General features: G+C 36.2%; 1 protein-coding gene across 1 annotated transcript in view; it reads right to left on the bottom strand.

Moving 5' to 3' along the window:
* CFAP54 (cilia and flagella associated protein 54) overlaps positions 1–19,708 on the bottom strand; it is a 289,637-nt gene that overhangs the window by 239,521 nt on the left and 30,408 nt on the right. The window contains exons 9-15 of the mRNA XM_049626709.1: positions 15,867–16,065; positions 12,662–12,843; positions 12,414–12,579; positions 11,387–11,502; positions 5,565–5,783; positions 4,418–4,568; positions 218–294 (exon numbers count right to left, since the gene is read on the bottom strand). Of these exons, the coding sequence (XP_049482666.1) occupies positions 218–294; positions 4,418–4,568; positions 5,565–5,783; positions 11,387–11,502; positions 12,414–12,579; positions 12,662–12,843; positions 15,867–16,065 (1,110 nt within the window). The remainder of the gene's footprint in view (positions 1–217; positions 295–4,417; positions 4,569–5,564; positions 5,784–11,386; positions 11,503–12,413; positions 12,580–12,661; positions 12,844–15,866; positions 16,066–19,708) is intronic.

The following is a 19,708-nucleotide window of genomic DNA, read 5'->3' as shown; positions in this document are numbered from 1 at the left end:
TTATTTTTAAACCTGATTGGATTTTTTTTCTAGAGTTAATGCAAAAACTAGAAAACATCCCCCGTAGTTTGCAATGTATGTAAAAACCATAAAATCTCAAATATTAAATATTCAAAATTACTTCTATAATTAACCATTACATATTTATAAATATAATATTATTTGAAAATTTAAATTCATGTTTTTAAGTATATTTTCTAAAATATTTTTGCAATACCTTCAATATTGGGAGAATTTCCAGGCTCCCTTTTGAAGTCTCAAGGAATTCACCAGTCCCTTTCCTTAAAGATATCTCTGTGGGGGGGGGGGGAAGAGGGGGGGGAAGAGGAAAAGAAGGAAAGAAGGAATGGAAGAGGAAGGGAGGGAAGAGAAGAAGGAAGAAGAGGAGAAAAAAAGAGTAAAGTAGGAAGAAGAGGAGAGAGTAGGAGAGAAGAAACAAAGGGAAAGAAGGAAGGACCAGAGGAAATAAAAGAAGGAAGGAAAAAATGTAAACATAGCAGTGAATCATAATCCTAAAAAATGTTACACTTAATTGGTTACTTTTTTAATTACTCATGATTTTAGAAATGATTCAACACTTAGAAGTTGACTAAATACCAAATTATTTCTTCCATATAATTACATTTGATCTTTATATAAGTTCATTTAAAAGCATCTTGCAGTATGACAAATAATTAAAACTATTCATTATTAACAAGGTAATATTATGGTAAAGAGACTGGTCTTTCTACATACAATAAAGTCCATTGTAAAGCATTCAGAAAACAGTGTAAAAGCCTATAGGTTTGGGCAAATATCAGAGAAGGTTGGTTTGAGTTAAATATATGGCAATGCTAGTTTCCTATTTTAAAATGCTAGTTTAATAACTTAAACTAAATAATGCATTACTTAATAAACAGTCCAATAAACATTGTGAATCAGATTGCCATAATTAATACACAAGAATGATTTGTACTTTGTGTTTTATGTGCCAATGAGATGATGATAATAACAATGTTGGAAACGTTATAAGAATTTATTTGTCTAAATGGGAACAATGCCTCCCTACATAAATGTAGATTTTTCTATTTATAAATGGATCATGCTCCAGTATTGATTAGTTCTTTAGAAATAAAACTTTTTTTCAATGAATCAGTAAATTGTATTTATCTCATTTATAATTAAACAGAGTATAAAATACAACAAAACAATAGTCTCCAAAAGTAATCAGTAAACAAAACAATAAAATTAAATAAGAAATAGATTTTTAAAAAAAATAATCATTAGGCCTTTTGCTTTCAGTAACAGGTAATCTGTAAAAATTCTCCTTGCTAGAGACCACTAGAAAAGCTGGTAAAAGGGATGCCTGGGTGGCTCAGTTGGTTAAGCATCCAACTCTTGGTTTCTGCTCGGGTCATGATCTCATGGCTCAGTTCGTGAGTTGAAGCCCCATGTTGAGCTCTGTGCTGACAGTGTGGAGCCTGCTTGGGATTCTCTCTCTCTCTCCCCCTCTCTTTCTCTCTCTCTCTCTGCCCCTGCCCCACTTGTGCTCACTCACTCACTCTCTCTGTCATTAAATAAATAAATAAATAGAAAAACAAAGCTGAAAAAATACTTTTTTCATCTGTAAGCAAAGAAGCTCATGAAAATGTAAAGAGAAAAGAGTATCACCTGGCTCTTGGGAAGAGAGCCCAGGGAATACAGAATGGCATTAGAGCTATTTTCTCCACTGAGAACTTTTGTCAATTCTGGAGAGGAAAGTTGAGAAGCTGAGTGATGTTTCTGACAGTCCTGAGAACTCAAGCAACACAGATTAGTATCCAGGACCACCAAGGGTGGGAAGCCAGAAGGGGCTGTATCCCAGGAATTAGGGCAAATGGAAAATAATTCAACGAGAGAGCATCCCAGCTTCAAATTATCTCAATTTCTCACACTGGAACAATGGGATCCTGGAGTGACAGTGTCTTCATACATCTAGTAAAAGCAAGCATAAATCTTCTCTGGAAGAACATTAACATCATCTGAGGCTTCAAATTATTTCTATAAAGTATTTAGCAAATATTTGATTGTGTCTACCACACAATCAAAAATAACCAGAGTAACCAAATAGCTGATGAAGTAATTTCTTCACTTAAGCACTCAATATCATGAGTGCAGAAAGAATGACAGAAGTTAGAACCCCCTTCTGGCTTCTCACCCCCACTCCTCCAGTAGCCTCCAACCAATGACAGACAAAAGTTGTATAAATATCTCATCCTCTCAGCTCTCTGTGCCAGGTTCTATACAGTCCTAGAGGTCTCTCATGGGAATAAGCCCTAAGTCTACAACAGTAGCCTTCTCACTAACTTACTGTACCTTGTATTGCCTTCCTTTCCTTTCCCATCTCACTTCTCCACACCACCACCCTGCTTCCCTGGATAATATCCCAAATAAACTACTTCATTCAACAACCTGTCTCAGAAGCTACATCTGGGGAAAGAAACCTAGGAAAAAGGTCAGGTTGACAACACCTGAACTCACTGGTAAGTCTTTACAACACAACACGTGGGATAACCAGGCATTATATGCCCCCTGATTTAATGCAACAGGGAGTAAATAGCACCACCTGGGTCGTATTCTTGCCAAATGTGTAAGATAGTCACAAGAATTCTTTTTGATACGGTATCATTCAAATCTAAGCAAGCCTCTAGATCTACCTACCAGATAGAGAAACAAGTTAATCAATACCACAAGGACACAAACAGCCAAATCCAGAATGTGGGAAATCCTATAAGGTCATAAACCAACTCTTCAAAAAATTGCTTGAAAAGGGGGTGAGGAAAAGAACTATTATAGGAGAGAGAGAGAGACTCAAGAAAAATGTAAGAAAGAAAAATGTGTGGACTTATTTGGATCCTGACTGGAACAAACCAACTTAAGACATTTTTAATACAATCAGAAACATAGAAATTTTTCCTTAATTTTGTAAAGTATAGTAATAATGGCATTATAATTTTATAAAACCCTTATCTTTTGCATAGATAGACAAACTCACACACACACACACACACACACATTGAGGCTTCTGCTGGTAAAATGACATGATGTCTGCTTTAAAACACTCCAGAGGAAAAAAAGTGTTGCAAGAAGAAATGAAGATTGGCAGAATATTCACAATTATTGGTACTAGATGTACATGGTAACTTTTTTCATCTCTCTATATTTGAAATTCTGCATAATAGAAGTTTTAAAAAAGGAAAAAGCACTTTAGGACAGGACATTTCAAAAAAACCAGGACTTCAGGCCATTGAATGTGTTAGACAGCCAGAGACCTTTATCCAGTAGTTCTCAAACTTGGATGTGTATCAAAATCACCTGGTAAACTATTAAAGACTAGAAAGGCCAGTCTAGATGAAATAGGATAGGATCTGGGCCTGTATTTTTAATAAGTTCCCAAGTGATACTGATACCAATAAAAAATTGAGAACCATGGCTCTAAAATTTCATCTGTAAAACAACACTCAACAACCAAGAATAGGCAGAGCCAGATTAGTGAATCTCTGGGAAAACAATTACTACAATAATTACTACAAAGTCCCTCAAACGTCATACAAACTCTGTAAGTGGGGTGAGATAGGAAAGTAAACACCCACTAATGACACCCCCACCTTATTCTTTACATATGAGTTACCTTATAAAACAAATAGTTCAGGGGTTCAACCACAGGTAGAAGAAAACGGATCAGAGCATAAGGCTGGCACCCTCTAGAAGGCTAAGATGCTGGCAGAAAGGGGTTGGGGCAGGGAAAGCAGGAAAGAGGGTGGGAAGTGAGAACAAATAAGAGGAAGATAAAAGGAACGGAGGAAAAGAGGAGAAATAGAATAAATGAAGAAAGACAAACAAATTTTAAAAGGAGAGAATCAGAAGAGAGGAGAGAATTAGAAAGGATATAAGATGTGGAATAGTGATCCATTCAGCAGACACTTATTTAAGCTCCCAGTCTGTGTCAGGCAGTGTGGTGGGTACCAAAAATATACCGGCAACCAAAACATGCTCTCTTCCTTGAAGCAGCATACACTCTATTGGGAAATGGCAGAGGAGGAAAGGGGATAAAAGGGAGGAGAGAAAAGAAAAATGGAAGAATGGGGAAGAGGGCAAGAGGTGAAAGTGGAATGAGGAATGGAGAACAGGAATGAATGAGTAAGGAGAAGACAAAAGATGTATGTATGCCACGGAATCACAGAGCATGTAACCTCCTTTTAACATCCGCTGGGTTAAACCTGTATTATTTCTATCTCTGGTTATAAATCATCAAGGAAGCACTGTACTGAGAAGACTACTTTCCATTAACCGTAGCTATTCTGCATTCCCATTTATATTTATACATTCATATTCTAAATTATACTTATACATTCATATGTGTGTTAATAACTTCATACTTTTTCATTCATTATATTACCTAGAGATTTTTTTAATTTTTTTCGTGGGTTTCCTAATGACTCCAATATTTCACTTAATTGTAACGTGACCTCTGCCACCACCACAATGTCAATGTCTTCCATTTTATAGCAGTGAATTACTTCATTTATCTGCCACAGAAGATAAACCCACTAAAAAGAGAGAATACACAGTAAAATCAATTAAAAGTATATTATATTGTAGAGCCACTTTTTTAAAAAAAACTTAGGGCTTCCTTAAAATCATCATCTTCAAAACATACAGAAATGTTAGACAGGTACACCCCCCTTATTAGTACATCTTAATTATAAATAATATAAAGATCAATGATCCTATCTATCTGTTTATATAAACTCATAAAGAAGATTCACCTAAGCTTATAATCTGCATATCTATAGCCATAATAAAAAATTTATCATCTTCCTTTTTAAATATATCAATAAAGATTATAAGTATCCTCAAAGTTCTCATTCTTCCTTCAAAAAGTACCCGTTATGATCACTATTAAAGTCCTCCAAAATAGTGAAGAGGAAGCAGGTGTTTCAGACTCCATGCTAGGTGCCTTGCAGGCTTCATGCCTGTATCCCCAAAGCTTAGCACATCAAATTAGCCATCACACCTTGGGAGCTAAAATGAGGAAACAACATTGATGCACCCACATCATTACTTTTTCAGAGCACATGGTAAAACCATGCCCATGCACCCTATGTGCAACACATCCAATATGTTACTATTAAAATGTTTCCTCTTAAGTTTTGGGTTATGATATTCTCCTGCTCAACTTTCTCCTCTCCAGGAAAGAGCTCTTTGAAATAGTCTAAACATACTATTGTGGGGGGAAAAAAAACAAACCCAAAGCTCCTTCCTTATTTGTATTTTCTATTATTAACCTTCTTAGTGAGTTTAGCCACATTCATGTAACCTTAATGCACTATATTTATTCCTCCCTTAAAAACCTGAGGCACCTTCTCACACCCCAAAACTAAATTGCAGCAGAAGTATAGAGAATACACTTAAAAGAAAGGCTCACTCAGCACCATATTTAAAGAATGTTATGCAGGTAGATAAATGGAAATTTAGATTTGAAATGTGAATCAAACTTAAATCAGCAATAATAAAAACAAGTGCAAGGAAACAAAAATGAATACTTTATTAGTGCTGATTTTCTGGGTGAATTTTGCATAGTCATTTCTGGACATATTGATCCTCTGAATTCCTAATTTGCACTTCTGCCATAGGAACATTATCGTGTCCACAACGATTTCTTTATCAGGCTGAAACAAAAAAGGTAAAGTATATTGGTAAGAACAATAAGATATACATATAGCTATATAGCATTTAGCTTTTAATGTGTGCCAGGAACCATTCTAGGAGCTTTATATACCTACCGCAATGGACTGAATGTTTGTGTCTACCCAAAATTCCTATGTTGAAATCTGAACTCCCAATGTGATGGGAGGTGGGGCCTTGAGGAGGGAATTAGACATGAATGTAAAGCCCTCAAGAGTGAGAGCACTATCCTCATGAAAGGGAAACCAGAGTCCATCACTCTCCTTCTGCCAAGTGAAGATACAGCGCAAAGACAGCCACCTATGAACCCAGAAGCAGACTGTCACCAGGCACCAAATCTGCTGGTGCCTTGATCTTGGATTTCTAAGCCTCCAGAACTGTGAGAAGGAAATGTTCCAGGTTTAAGCCACCTAGTCTCTGTTATTTTTGTTATAGAGTCCCCATAACAAAAAGACTAAGACATATACCAGTTAATGCAATCCTCATGGCATCCCTATGAAGTGATTGATATTACTATCATCCCCACTTTCCAGAGGAGCAAACTGAAGCGCAAGATTAAGTAGTTTTTCCCAAGATGAAATGAATAGAAAGTAGCAGAGCCAGGATTCAAACCCAAGCAGTGTAGCTCCACACTCTTTTTTTTTTTAATTTTTTTAATTTTTATTTATTTTTGAGAGACATAGAGAGACAGAGCATGAGTGGAGAAGGGGCAGAAAGAGGGGGAGACACAGAATCACCAGCAGGCTCCAGGCTCCAAGCTGTCAGCATGGGACCTCACATGGGGCTCAAACTCATGAACCAAGAGATCATGACCTGAGCCAAAGTCAGTGACTTAACTGACTGAGCCAGAATCCCCAGAGTCCACACTCTTAATGAATGCTCTGGGCCACTTCTGCCTCTCTAAAAATAAAAGTTACAAACATTTTTAGGCACATTATGTAAGCCAATTAGTTCCAACCAAATTGGAAAATTTTACATACTACTTTCTTCTTAAATTTTCTGCAGTTAAAATAATAAAGAATGGGGAGTGGAATGAACTAGTAACAGGAGAGGGAGTGGGGATCTGGGAAAGGATACAAACAAGGAGGAAAGAGAGACATGAAAAAACAACAGAACATTACACTGGGTATCAACAGATGAACTACACTGGCTATATCTCCTCTCAAATCAGTTATTTGGTTCTTTTCAAAAGAAAAATGGAATGCATTATATCTGAACTGGAAAGGTAATCAGTTCATAATTAAAATACACCAAATCTTGAACTCCTTTGGGGGCCACGCTAAGACTTAATTTGCATATGTAGTACCTTGTATGGGAATGTAACAGAGATCAATAAATGTCTGTTGAATTGAATGAACTAAGGCATACATGATTTTTTTATTTTTAAAAAAATTTTTTAACCTTTATTTATTTTTGAGAGAGAGAGAGACAGAGCATGATCAGAGGAGGAACAGAGAGAGGAGACACAGAATCCGAAGCAGGTTCCAGGCTCCGAGCTGTCAGCACAGAACCTGACATGGGGCTTAGACTCACCAAGCACGAGATCATGACCTGAGCTAAAGTCGGACGCTTGACTGACTGAGCCACCCAGGTGCCCCAACATACATGATTTTTTTTAAAAGCTGGTAGTAAAAATTCCTTGCCCTTTTCAGCCTTGATTAGAATTTTTTGGTTTAACCCAAAAAATAGATAATCCAGTTAAGAAATGGGCAGAAGACATGAATAGACATTTTTTCCAAAGAAGACATACAAATGGCTAATAGACACATGAAAAGATGCTCAACATCACTCATCATCAGGGAAATACAAATCAAAAGTATGATGAGATATCACCTCACACCTGTCAGAATAGCTAAAATTAACAACACAGGAAACAACAGACATTGGCGAGGATGCAGAGAAACAGGAACCTTCTTACACTGTTGGCAGCAATGCAAACTGGTGCAGCCACTCCAGAAAACAGTATGGAGGTTTCTCAAAAAGTTAAGAAGGGGAAGGTGGGTGGCTCAGTCAGTTATGCGTCCGACTTCGGCTCAGGTCATGATCTCGTTGTTGGTGAGTCTGAGCCACACGTCAGGTTCTGTGCTGATGGCTCAGAGCCTGGAGCCTGCTTCAAATTCTGTGTGTGTCTCTCTCTCTCTGCCCCTGCCCTGCTTGCACTCTATCTCTGTCTCTCAAGAAGTGAATAAATGTTAAAAAATATGTATATATAAAAAAGTTAAAAATAGAAATACCCTACAACCCAGCAATTGCACTACTAAGTATTTACCCAAAGGAAACAAAAATGCTGCTATCGGCATGTCTGGGTGGCTCAGTCAATTAAGCGTCAGACTTGGCTCAGGTCATGATCTCATGGTTCATGAGTTTGAGCCCCACATCAGGCTCCATGCTGACAGCACAGAGCCTACTTGGGATTCTCTCTCTCCCTCTTTCTCTGCCTCTCTCTCTCTCTCTCTGTTGAAATAAATAAATAAACATGTAAAAAAAAAAGAGTGGTGCAATAAAACCTTAGATTGCGAGTAACTTGTTCTGCGAGTGCTCCACAAGGTGAACAAACATTTCTAATAAATTCAAACTCGACAAAAGAACAATGTCTTGCAGTACGAGCAGTACATGATTCCATATATCACATAATCACAACTGAGCCAATGGTTCTAGAAATTCACTTTGCTACACAAATGCTTTGGCTTACAAGCATGTTTCCAGAATGAATTACGTTCACAAACCAAGGTTTTACTGTATAAATATAAACAATGAAATATTACTCGGGCATCAAAAAGAATGAAATCTTACTGTTTGCAACAATATGGATAGAGCTAGAATATTATGCTAAGCAAAATAAGTCAGTTAGAGAAAGACAAATACCATATGATTTCACTCATATGTGGATTTTAAGAAACAAAACAGATGAACACAGGGGAAGAAGAAAAACAAAAGAGAGGGAGGCAAACCATAAGGGACTATTAGCTATAGAGAACAAACTGAGGGTTGCTAGAAGGAAGGTGGGTAGGGGATGGGCTAAATGCATGATGGGAATTAAGGAGGGCACTTGTGATGAGCATTGGGTGTTATATGCAAGTGCTGAAATCACTAAATTGTGATCCTGAAACCAATATTATACTATATGTTAACTAACTAGAACTTAAAAACTTAAAACAAACAAAAAAAGAATTTTGGTTTAGCTCTCCTACTATAATCATTATATTTACTATCAAATACAGTAAAACCTTGGATTGCGAGTAACTTGTTCTGTGAGTGTTCTGTAAGATGAGCAAACATTGCCAATAAATTTTAACTTGATAAACAAGTGATGTCTTGCAATATGAATAGTAAGCCATGCCAAACATCACAGGATCACAACTGAGCCAATGGATCCTCTCTCTCTCTCTCTCTCTCTCTCTCTCGCTTGCTACAGGATTGTGGGTGATTGTTTCCCATGCTTGGATGCTCAGTCTCAGGCCGTGGTGTTTTGCAGAAATCAGAAGTTGGAAGGTGCCCACAATTGGCACTAGTGTATTTTTTGTCACTTCACAGAACCTATGGACAGTCCTTTACTTTTCCATACAAGAGTAAGCTTAGGAATGCTTTGCTTCATTCTAGGTCAGGCTGCCTGCAGATATAGGCCCTTTCCTCTGCTACCTTATTGTCAGTTACACTAAGTACAGTACATCACAAGATTTTATTAATACTGTACTCTAATCAACATCCATGTGAGCGTATACAATGGCCCCCATGCAGAAAAAGATTCCATTGAGCCAAAAGGTAGCAATAATTCCATTAGTGAGAGTGGAAGTCGTCCTACACAATAACCCTCTTCTCTCTTGTATCCCTCACACCAGCCACGAAGGTTTGCAAAGGTAAGTGCATTGTTTATTTTTCTTTATATTTCATATTTTCATTATTATTTTGTATTATATTACAGTATTGTAATCATTTTTTGTTTTATTTTTTATTTTTTAAAATTTACATCCAAATTAGTTAGCATATAGTGCAACAATGATTTCAGGAGTAGATTCCTTAGTGCCTCTTCCCCATTTAGTCCATCCCCTTTCCTACAACCCCTCCAGAACCCTGAGTTTGTTCTCCGTATTTCTGAGTCTCTTCTGTTTTGTCCCCCCCCCCCCGTTTTTATATTATTTTCGTTTCCTTTCCCTTATGTTCATCTGTTTTGTCTCTTAAAGTCCTCATATGAATGAAGTCATATGATATTTGTCTTTCTCTGACTAATTTCACTTAGCATAATACCCTCCAGTTCCATCCACGTAGTTGCAAATGGCAAGATTTCATTCTTTTTGATTCTGAGTAATACTCCATTGTATAGATATACCACACCTTCTTTATCCAGTCATCCATCGATGGACATTTGGGCTCTTTCCATGCCTTGGCTATTGTTGATAGTGCTGCTATAAACATGGGGGTGCATGTGTCCCTTCGAAACAGCACACCTGTATGCCGTGGATAAATGTCTACTAGTGCAATTGCTGGGTCACAGGGTAGTTCTATTTTTAGTTTTTTGAGGAACCTCCATACTGTTTTCCAGAGTGGCTGCACCAGCTTGCATTACCATTGTAATCATTTTTATATGAATATGTTGGGGTTGTGGAATGAATCATCTGAGTTTCCATTATTTCTTATGGGGAAATTCGCTTTGATATATAAGTGCTTTGGATGACAAGCATATTTCCAGAATGAATTATGCTCACAAACCAAGGTTTTACTGTACCTTTCTTTCAAAAATTAAATGTCTGTCACAAGTATTTAATAAACCCAGAAAAATGCAAAAGATAACAGGGGAACTTGTCAAGTTCCTCAGTGTAGTTGCACTTACCTGAATAAAAGATAATACAATGCTCTATCATTGTGGTTTTCAAACATTTTTTTATAACAGTAAAACCAAATTTTCAAATGAAATTCCATCTCAACACTGTATATAAAACTAATTTAAAAAGGTAGGATGTTACTAACCAGTGCTGAGCTCCTGAGGAACTTCAGCAAAGCCCTGAGGATCCCTGGAATTGAGTTTTAATACCAGTGTTCTTCCAGTTTTACTTAAGCATTCATACCCACAAATCATCATTTCTAAATACTGGCCATTGTGTGCAAAGTGACTCCAAATAACCAGGGTTTGTATTCATGGACTGGAAAGCCGTATTTCATTAAGAATGTTAACTCTAATTAAAACCACTGCCTCACTTCCCTCATTATTAGAAACATAGTGAGTCTAGTAATTTTCCAAAAAGGAACAAAAGGACTTATTATCAAAAGAGACTTAAAATCACAAGTCACGGGCACCTGCGTGGCTCAGTTGATTAAGTGTCCAACTCTTGATCTTGGCTCAGGTGATGATCTCAAGGCTGGCAAGTTTGAGCCCCGTAAGTTTGAGTGCTGACAGCATGAAGCCTGCTTGGGATTCTCTCTCCTCCTCCTCTATCTGCCCCTCCCCTGCTTGCACACACTCTCTCTCTCAAAATAAATAAACAAACATTTTTTAAAAATCACAAGTCAGGCTTTAACTCAATCTCTTACTTAATGGTTAAACAACATAGAATTTTGGCAAGGTGCAATTCCTTGCACCTTGTGCAAGGTGCACAAGGTGCAATTCCTTGCACCAAAGTGCAATATCACTCCAAGGTGATATTTTAGATCTGGCTTTCAATTAGGTATAATGGCCTCCTTCAACACTATTACAATCTATCCCAAAAAGCAATTTCACCTGGGGAGAGGCACAGACACAGGAGTACAAGGTTGCTGCCAAGTGGAAAATGTCTTCTGAATATCCATAAGTCTTACAAGTATCTAATTCATAAAGTAGAGAAAAATCAATTAAAAATTTCAAGTAGAAAAGGCAGAAAAACACAGAAATTCTACAAAATGACATGAATGGTATCTGGGCAAATATCACGTCAATAAGACTCTTTAAATGCTTCTACATGAAAACTAATCTAAGTGGGCTTTAATGCAATTAAAATAGACTATTATCATTAATCTGCAATCTGTATGCCAACTACATCCAAAATAGAATTGAAAAGGCTTGTAATATTAAAACACGTGTAAAATATGGCAGTTGAAATAAAAATAACAGAATTATCTATTCAGAAACCACTAAAAAATATGTATATCATTACTTAGTACAAATTATTTATTGCAACTGAACAGCCATGAAACATAAAACATAAAAAAACAGATTAAATCATCCTCGGTCTGAAAATAGAGGCTGCAGATTTGCAGTTCTATACACAATAACTTTTAAAATGTTGGAATGAAAAACTCCCCCTACTAAAAAAAGATAGAAGACCACCAAATCTTCCCTTGCCAAAGTGAACTGATGGCATATAACTTACTGCCCTGCTGGTCTCTCATTTACCAACAAGGTACCAGCTAAGTAGAGCCTTATTCATCTACTCAAAATCATCACACAGAATAAAAGCCAGCATCGTTAGAAGGCATAGGAGTCTGCAGCATCTGGCACCCGGCTATTTCTCTGACCTCATTTCCTACCACATTCTCAAATTCCACCAGCACCACCAGTGCGCTCCAGCCATACACACCCCCTTGCCATTCCTTCAACAATTAACACACTCTTGCTTCAGGGCCTTTGCACCTCCTGTTTCCTCTGCTTTGAACATTCTTTCTTTCACTTCACCTATAAAGAGCACATTTTATCAGATAAAAATTTTAATTTTTCAAAAAGGCAAATAAATACTTACCATGAAAACCGATTTTTTTAACATAAATTTGAGCTGACTGTCCTTCTTTGTAGTTTTCCATGGGAAAGACCATACCTTTGTTTCTCTTTACATTGATTAAAGGTTCTATTGCAATTAGAAGAGTTAAATCCTTTTCTGCTTTCTTTGACTCTGGATCATCCTGCCTCTAAGAGAAGCAAATTCCACAATTAATAATTTAAAGGCATCTTAACAAAATAAAAACAAATTATTGGTTTTGTATATATCACCTGGAGAAAATCAATAAGCTGCCCAGCTGAAGATTCAAATAAACTCCATTCCTCATAAGTAAAAGCTAGTTTTACAAATTTCACAGCAGCATCTATAGAAATAACATTTTTTCCTTTCATAATAAGTTGCAGAAGAGATGTTTGTGGAAAATCAAGCATTCCATCTGCACCAGTATTTGACACTAGAAAAGGGAAGAGAGAGGTTTGAATGTCATTCATGCAAAGAAATATTTTCTAAATACTAACTATCAGACTGTCAGGCACTAGGGAAACAATGGAAAAGAAGAAAACACAATCCATGTCTTCACCGAGCTTACACTGTGGTGGGGAAACAAGAAATCTTAGCAGGGAAATAAATATAGGGTGCAATGGGGACAAATAAGAAAGGCACTGAACATGGGTTTGGGGTAGGAGAGTGGTCAAGGACAGCCACCCAAAGGAAGGAACATGGAATCTCAAAAACAGAGAATTAGCAAGAGTTTTAACTAGTCAACTAGGAAGTTAGATAGTACAAGTAGGGATACAGCATTAGAGTCATCTTTATATATCCATAGTAAACAACAGAATCAGCCATGGGCAATGTACAGCTTCCTAGGACAGGAGAATTAGGAACACCAACATGTAAGAGAAGGGCAGAGGGAGAAAAGGCTGCAAAGAAAAGTGTTTAGAAAGGAGTATCACACAGTAACAAACACTGCAGAGAGTAAAGGAAGAAAGTACTCAGAAGTGACCCTTGGACTGAACAAAAAGGAAGTTATCCATGACATTTTCAGTAGATAGCTGAGGACAGAGGGATGAAGGCTGTATAAGTAGGAAGGAAAGAATTGAGAACAGTGGAAACAGAGCATTTCTGACTATAATAAAAGGAAGAAATACAGGGAGGAAGCTGAAAGAGGACATGGGATAAAGGGGCAGTTTGGATAGATTAGGCTAAAAGACTTCAAAAAGGGGGCAGTTGGGTGATTTGGTCAGTTGGGCATCCGACTCTTGGTCTCAGCTCAGGTCATGATCTCGAGATCATGAGTTTGAGCCCCGCATCAGACTTTGCACTAACAGTGCAGAACCTGCTTGTGATTCTCTCTCTCCCTCTCTCTCTCTGCCCCTCCCTTGCTCACTCTCACTCTCTCTTTCTTTCAAAAAAAATAAACATTATAAATAAATAAATAAATAAATAAATAAATAAATAAATAAATAACTTCAAATGGAAGAGAAGGAATATCCCTTCCATTTTAATGAGAGACAGTGGAAAAGATCGGTACAGGTAATAGTAAATTTTCAAGTTTGGGTGAAGAAACTCTCATCTGAGATCTTGTATTTTCCCCATGAAAAGGAGATGAGCCCAAACCGTGGACACTCACTGTCCTCAAATGGGCATACAGGTGCAGGTCCACACCCACGCACATATGTGCACACACACACACACAGACACACTAAACTCACTTGAAAGTACACATGCTAAGGTCTAGGTTTTACCTCTCCTTCCAGGTAGACACTGTGGACGAGTCAGGTAACTGTTCCAAGGCAATAGAAGGTAAGTTCATGAAAAAATAAAGTTGAAAGCACAAAAACCTTGAAACAAAGACCACAAATGAAAACATCCTTTACCAGAGGAAACAGAAAAAAGGATAAGAAGTGAACACTTAGTTTATTCTCTTAAGGAAATAAGATATTACTTTAGAAACATGAAGTAAGAATAAACTACTGTGAAAAAGAATCAAACAGGAACTAAGTATAAATTATTTTATTGTGAAAACCAAAAATTCAATAGATGAATGGAGTAGAATAGCAAGAACCAAAGAACAAATGAGTGACCAGGAAAGTCAGATTGAAGAACCTTCTCAGAAGGCAATAGAAAGGAGTAAAGAAATTAAAATAATAAAATAAATAAGATATGGAGAGTGGATGTGATAACATCTGATGGTCCTATTAGGACCATCAGAGAATTTTTCAAAAGTAAACGTAAGGGGAAGGAACAAAGAAATAACATGAAAAATGAAAGAAAGATCTAAGACCTCAAAGTACTTGCTATATTACAAAACCCACCCCTTGGCCTAATATAACAAAATGTGAGAATATCACAGTAAAGAGGGCATTACAAAAGCTAAATCTATAAAACAACAGGATTTAAACTGAGAGACGTCTCAATACCATATGCAAGACTATGGAGAAATGTCTTTAAAATTCTAAAAGGAACCAACTTTGAAGCAAAATATTATATCCAGCTAAACTATTTCAAAGTTCTTAGAGTTTGTATTTGAGCAAAAAGAAATGAATTTAGAAACAAGTATTGAAAAATGGGAAGGATGAGGGAAAAGGTTTAATAGTATATTTATTGTCTTAAAAAGCATGGGGTGCCTGGGTGGCTCAGTCAGCTAGGTATCTGACTCTTGATTTCATCTCAGGTCATGATCTCACTGTTTGTGAGTTCAAGCCCCACATCTGGTCGTGCAGAGCCCGTTTGGGATTCTCTCCCTCTGTCTCTGCCCTCCCCTTCTCATGCACATGTGTTCTCTCTCTCTCTCTCTCTCTCTCTCTCAAAATAAATAAACAAACATTTAAAAAAAGAAGAATCCTCACCTCCACATTAGGTTTATTCCAAAAATATAGGGTGGATAAAAATTAGATAGGCAATCAATGTAATTTACCACACTAATAGAAATGAAATAGAAATCCATTCAATCAACTCAATAAATCCAGAAAAGGCTTCTGATGAATTTAAACAACTATTCAGGATTAAAGTCAAACAAACAAAACTCAGTAAACCAAGAATGAAAGAAACTTCCTTAATCTGAAAAAAGGCATCTAAAAAAATCCTTCAGCAAACATCAAACTAATGGTAAAATGTTGAAAGCTTTCCATGTGAGATCGTGAATGAGACAAGGATATCTGCTATCGCCATTTCCATTTCATGTTTTATTGGAGATCCTATCCAGTGCAATAAGTCAAGAAATGCAAGAAAAAAGAAATTAAAAGATTAAGAATTGGAAAGAAAGAATATAATTGTCATTATCCACAGATGATCATACACCCAAACAAATCCAAAAGAAAATCTAATAAATTATTTAAACTAGCAATTGAGTTTAGCAATATTGCTGAATTTAAGATTGATAAAAATTGGTTATCAGTTTCTTAAATGTGGAATACGATACTAAAATTTTTGTTTTTCAAGTTCTACCATAAAATGTCATTTTAACAAATTATTTACTTATTAAAAGTTCTTTTCCTGCCATAAACAGTTCTGAGACAACATCACGAACTTCTACTTCATCTGTAACAATAGGTCCAGTTTGTAGAGTACGCCTATTTGAATCAGAAAGAGCTTCTAAGACAGCCAGAAACCGGGATGCGGTGCTATCAAACATCTCATCCAACAACCGCTCTGTGACAGTACGTGGCCATGGCAACTGGAATAAAAACAAAACAAAACACACAGTCCTCTTCTTTAAAGTTCTAAAATGTTTAATATTACAAGCCAAGATAAGTAAGGCATGCTTCATTCGTGCTACAAGTGCTAAAGGAGAGAGTGGATGGCCTATGAATGAGACAGCTGCTTTTATGGTTTTCGTTTTTGAGGTGTCTCTCCAGATTCCATTAAAGTTTCTGTCATGCTGCCATTACATCAAAGACTGCTATTTCTTTATGTTTGTGTTTCCAAGGCAGCATTAAAAGGCTGTTTATTATTGTCTTTTTATTAGGGCAACATCAATCTCCATATGCCTTGTGTTACCTTAATTACAGCCTTTAGGAACTGATACTCAAACTTTGGTTGCCTAGGAATCTCTCAGGGGTGCTTTTTAGATTCACAGACCAAATCCTGAGATTCAGTGGGTCTAGGTGGAACACTTTTCATCAGCACTGCAGGAAATTCCAATGCCGAAGGTCCTTAAACCCAAATTAGAAACAATATTTTACAATATAAATAACAGGTCTCGTGGTAGTTAAATAAAGAAGAGTTGACCAGCTGTATACTAATAAGCTAATAACTGTTTGAGCCCTGTATGAATTCCCAGCCACTCTGCTTTGTATCATCCCAGAACAATTTCCCCTTCTGCCAATGGCTTGCTTCTATACTCCTCCAACAACTGATCTATTTTTTGTATTTAGATTACCAGTAAACAAGAGAGGTAACTCTGCTCAGCTTTTCTAGAATCCATGTCCAGTTAGAAGATACCCGTCATATTCCCCATGATTCCCCTGCTTCTCTCCTCTTTTGGGAGCAAAGGCAGAAAGGCAGAAAAACATAAACAGGGTTAAAGCTGCTTTGGACTATTTTTCCACAAACCAACTTCTCTACTCATTAGTTTCTATGCCTTTTCGATCCATAGGTCAACTGATATGTTAAAAACCTCAGTAAAACTTGAACTTCATGCCCTTGCCTCTCTTTATTTACAAACAGAGGTAAGGGTTTCCTCTAAGATTTTTATTGTAGATTAAAACAGAGCTTTTAAAAATTATACTTAAAAGCATAATAAACTTCCTAATAATTAGAAGTATTCAAAATAAAATGATAAAACCCAAAGATTATAGTTAAATTGTTTTTAGAAATATAGAAAAACTATCAAAAAGTGAAATAGATTATTTATCAGAGCTGTAGAAGAATACTAAGTAAACATTTTAAAATATAAATATTTAAAAAATCTATAACAAAGATTTAAGGCAATAAAAAAACAGTGGGTTGCCAAGCCTGACAAGCAAGATATTAATGTCTATAAAAACAATGAAATCATTCAAATGTATTTTAAAAATTAAAATCTCTAGTAGATAAATGATCAAAAACTGTGGAAGATAATTCACAGAAAAAGGAAATAAAAAGAGTAATCACAAAAATATGGGAAAGGTGGATCACAGAAATAGTTAAAATAAGCCATTTTATAAAAACAGAATTATTTTAAAAATTAAGAATAATATCAAAATGATAACAGCTTGTGGTGAAATTGGTACATACAGGTTGTACCTTATGTACCTATTTCGGAAATCAATTTGGGAATATATATCAAAAGAAATAAAGATGCTTGTATCCTTTGATTCAAATCCTACACCTTGAATTTTGTCCACAGGAAATAAAAGAAAAAAATAACATACTTGAAGATGTTGATTACTTCAATATCGATAATAACAAAGAACTGGAAACAACTAAAATTTTAAATAGTAATAAAAAAATTTGACAAATTATGGTACAAAACTGCATCAAGTATATTATGCCATCTTTAAAAACATCAGGATGGTTGAGAAACTAAATGGTAAGATCCAGATTGTCTGTTCCACTTCTAAATACTATGATTTCTATGACATCTACTCCATTAGATGTATTATGCTAATTCTCCAACATAACACACTTAGCCCAGTCAAGCTTAATTTCTGTCCCCCAATAAACGTTGTTTGCTCTTGTTTCCAAGCTATGATCATGCTCTGGTCCTTAACTTAGAATGTTTTCTTCTCTTCTTCCTGTCCAGTCAAATCCTGCTCTTTACTCCAAGGCCATTCAAAAAGACAGACCTGTGACATTGCTTTTCTATATTTTCCCATACTTGTAACCACAGTAGGCATTTGGTACATTCTGTTAAATGAATGAATGAAAAAATAACTAATAGCTAATACTCCTGAGGATCTATTACATGCTAGAAACATTCTAAGGGCTTTACATGTAATTCATTTAATCTCTATCATTATTTCCTTCTTAATACTTATCACAAGCAATAATTACTATACTTATTTATTATGTAATTTCTCTGTAAGAATGTAACTTCTACCTACCTTGTACATACAGCAGGTACTTTAAAAATATTTATTGAATGAATCCCAAACAGTCAATCACTAGGAGTATGGATTAATGGTGCTTGAAAGGAATCCTTTAAAGTCAAAATGATTGGGGTGTCTGGGTGGCTCAGTCGGTTGAGCATCCGACTCTTGATTTCGGCTCGGGTCATGATCCCAGGGTTGTGGGATCAAGCCCGTTCAGCATGAAGCCTGCTTAAGATTCTCTCTCTCTCTCTCTCTCTCTCTCTCCCTCTGCCTCCTCTGTCCCTCTCTCCCACCCATACTCTCTCTCTCTCTCTCTAAAAGAACACAAAGCAAAACAAAACAAAAAAACAAAAATGATTAAGTGTGAGTTCACAATGGACTTACAAATTCAAAGAAATGTTTTATAAAACAGATTTAATGCATATTGAAATTAATTTCTTTTATAGGCATATAATAAAACTATTTCATATATATAGAACAGAACATTCTGCAAAATATGTCAAGTACTGCAAATACTGATGACTTTTTAAAAAGGATATATTGACTATTCCCTATGGAAACTGCCAACTAAACATTACAACTTTTTTTCTAAAAAGATATACTACCAGACCTTTCCATAAAATAATCATCTTAAAGGAAACCAGAAATAGATGTGTTTTTAATGTAATGTTATACAGAATTTTAAACATTTTTCTTTGAAAATATATTTAATTTTTATACTAGGATGATTATAAAGCATAATATTATGCTAATTAACGACAATCTTATGGCTTTGGATACTTGAATTTGGTTTGCTCAGAAAAAGAAAAGTTGCTAGTCAGAAAAAAAAACAAAACACTACCCCCTGCTCTCTTACAAATGCTACAGAGCATCACTACTCAACAATACCAGATGTAGGCGGTTCCACAGCCCATCCAAGGAATTAGCTATAATTTGGAAGTCACCACCTGCACAAATTATACACCATTGGTCGGTAAGGGACACGATTCTAAAAGGATGTATGAAATGTACTTCTGGGCTCAGTAGTCAACGTATCATAGTCACACTAGAAAGCTACCATGCCCAAATAATAATTGTATTTAGATATTACGAGATCTTAATTAGATATTAAGAGAAAAAATAAATAAATAATTGCTCCTAAATGTTATAAGAAGAAATGAGTTAAGAGAGCAGCAGTTATTGGAGTAGTGAGAAAGCACTGAACCAGAGACCTGGGGTCTGCTTCCAGTGCTGCCACTAGCTTCCTCTGTGACCTTGAGGCCATAATTTAAATACTCTGGGATTTATTTTCCCATATGTAATAGG

The sequence above is a fragment of the Panthera uncia genome, chromosome B4 (assembly GCF_023721935.1).
Source record: "Panthera uncia isolate 11264 chromosome B4, Puncia_PCG_1.0, whole genome shotgun sequence".
NCBI classification, from domain to species: Eukaryota; Metazoa; Chordata; class Mammalia; order Carnivora; family Felidae; genus Panthera; species Panthera uncia.
Note: the sequence above shows the minus strand (reverse complement) of the source record. Positions and strands in the feature narration are given on the sequence as shown.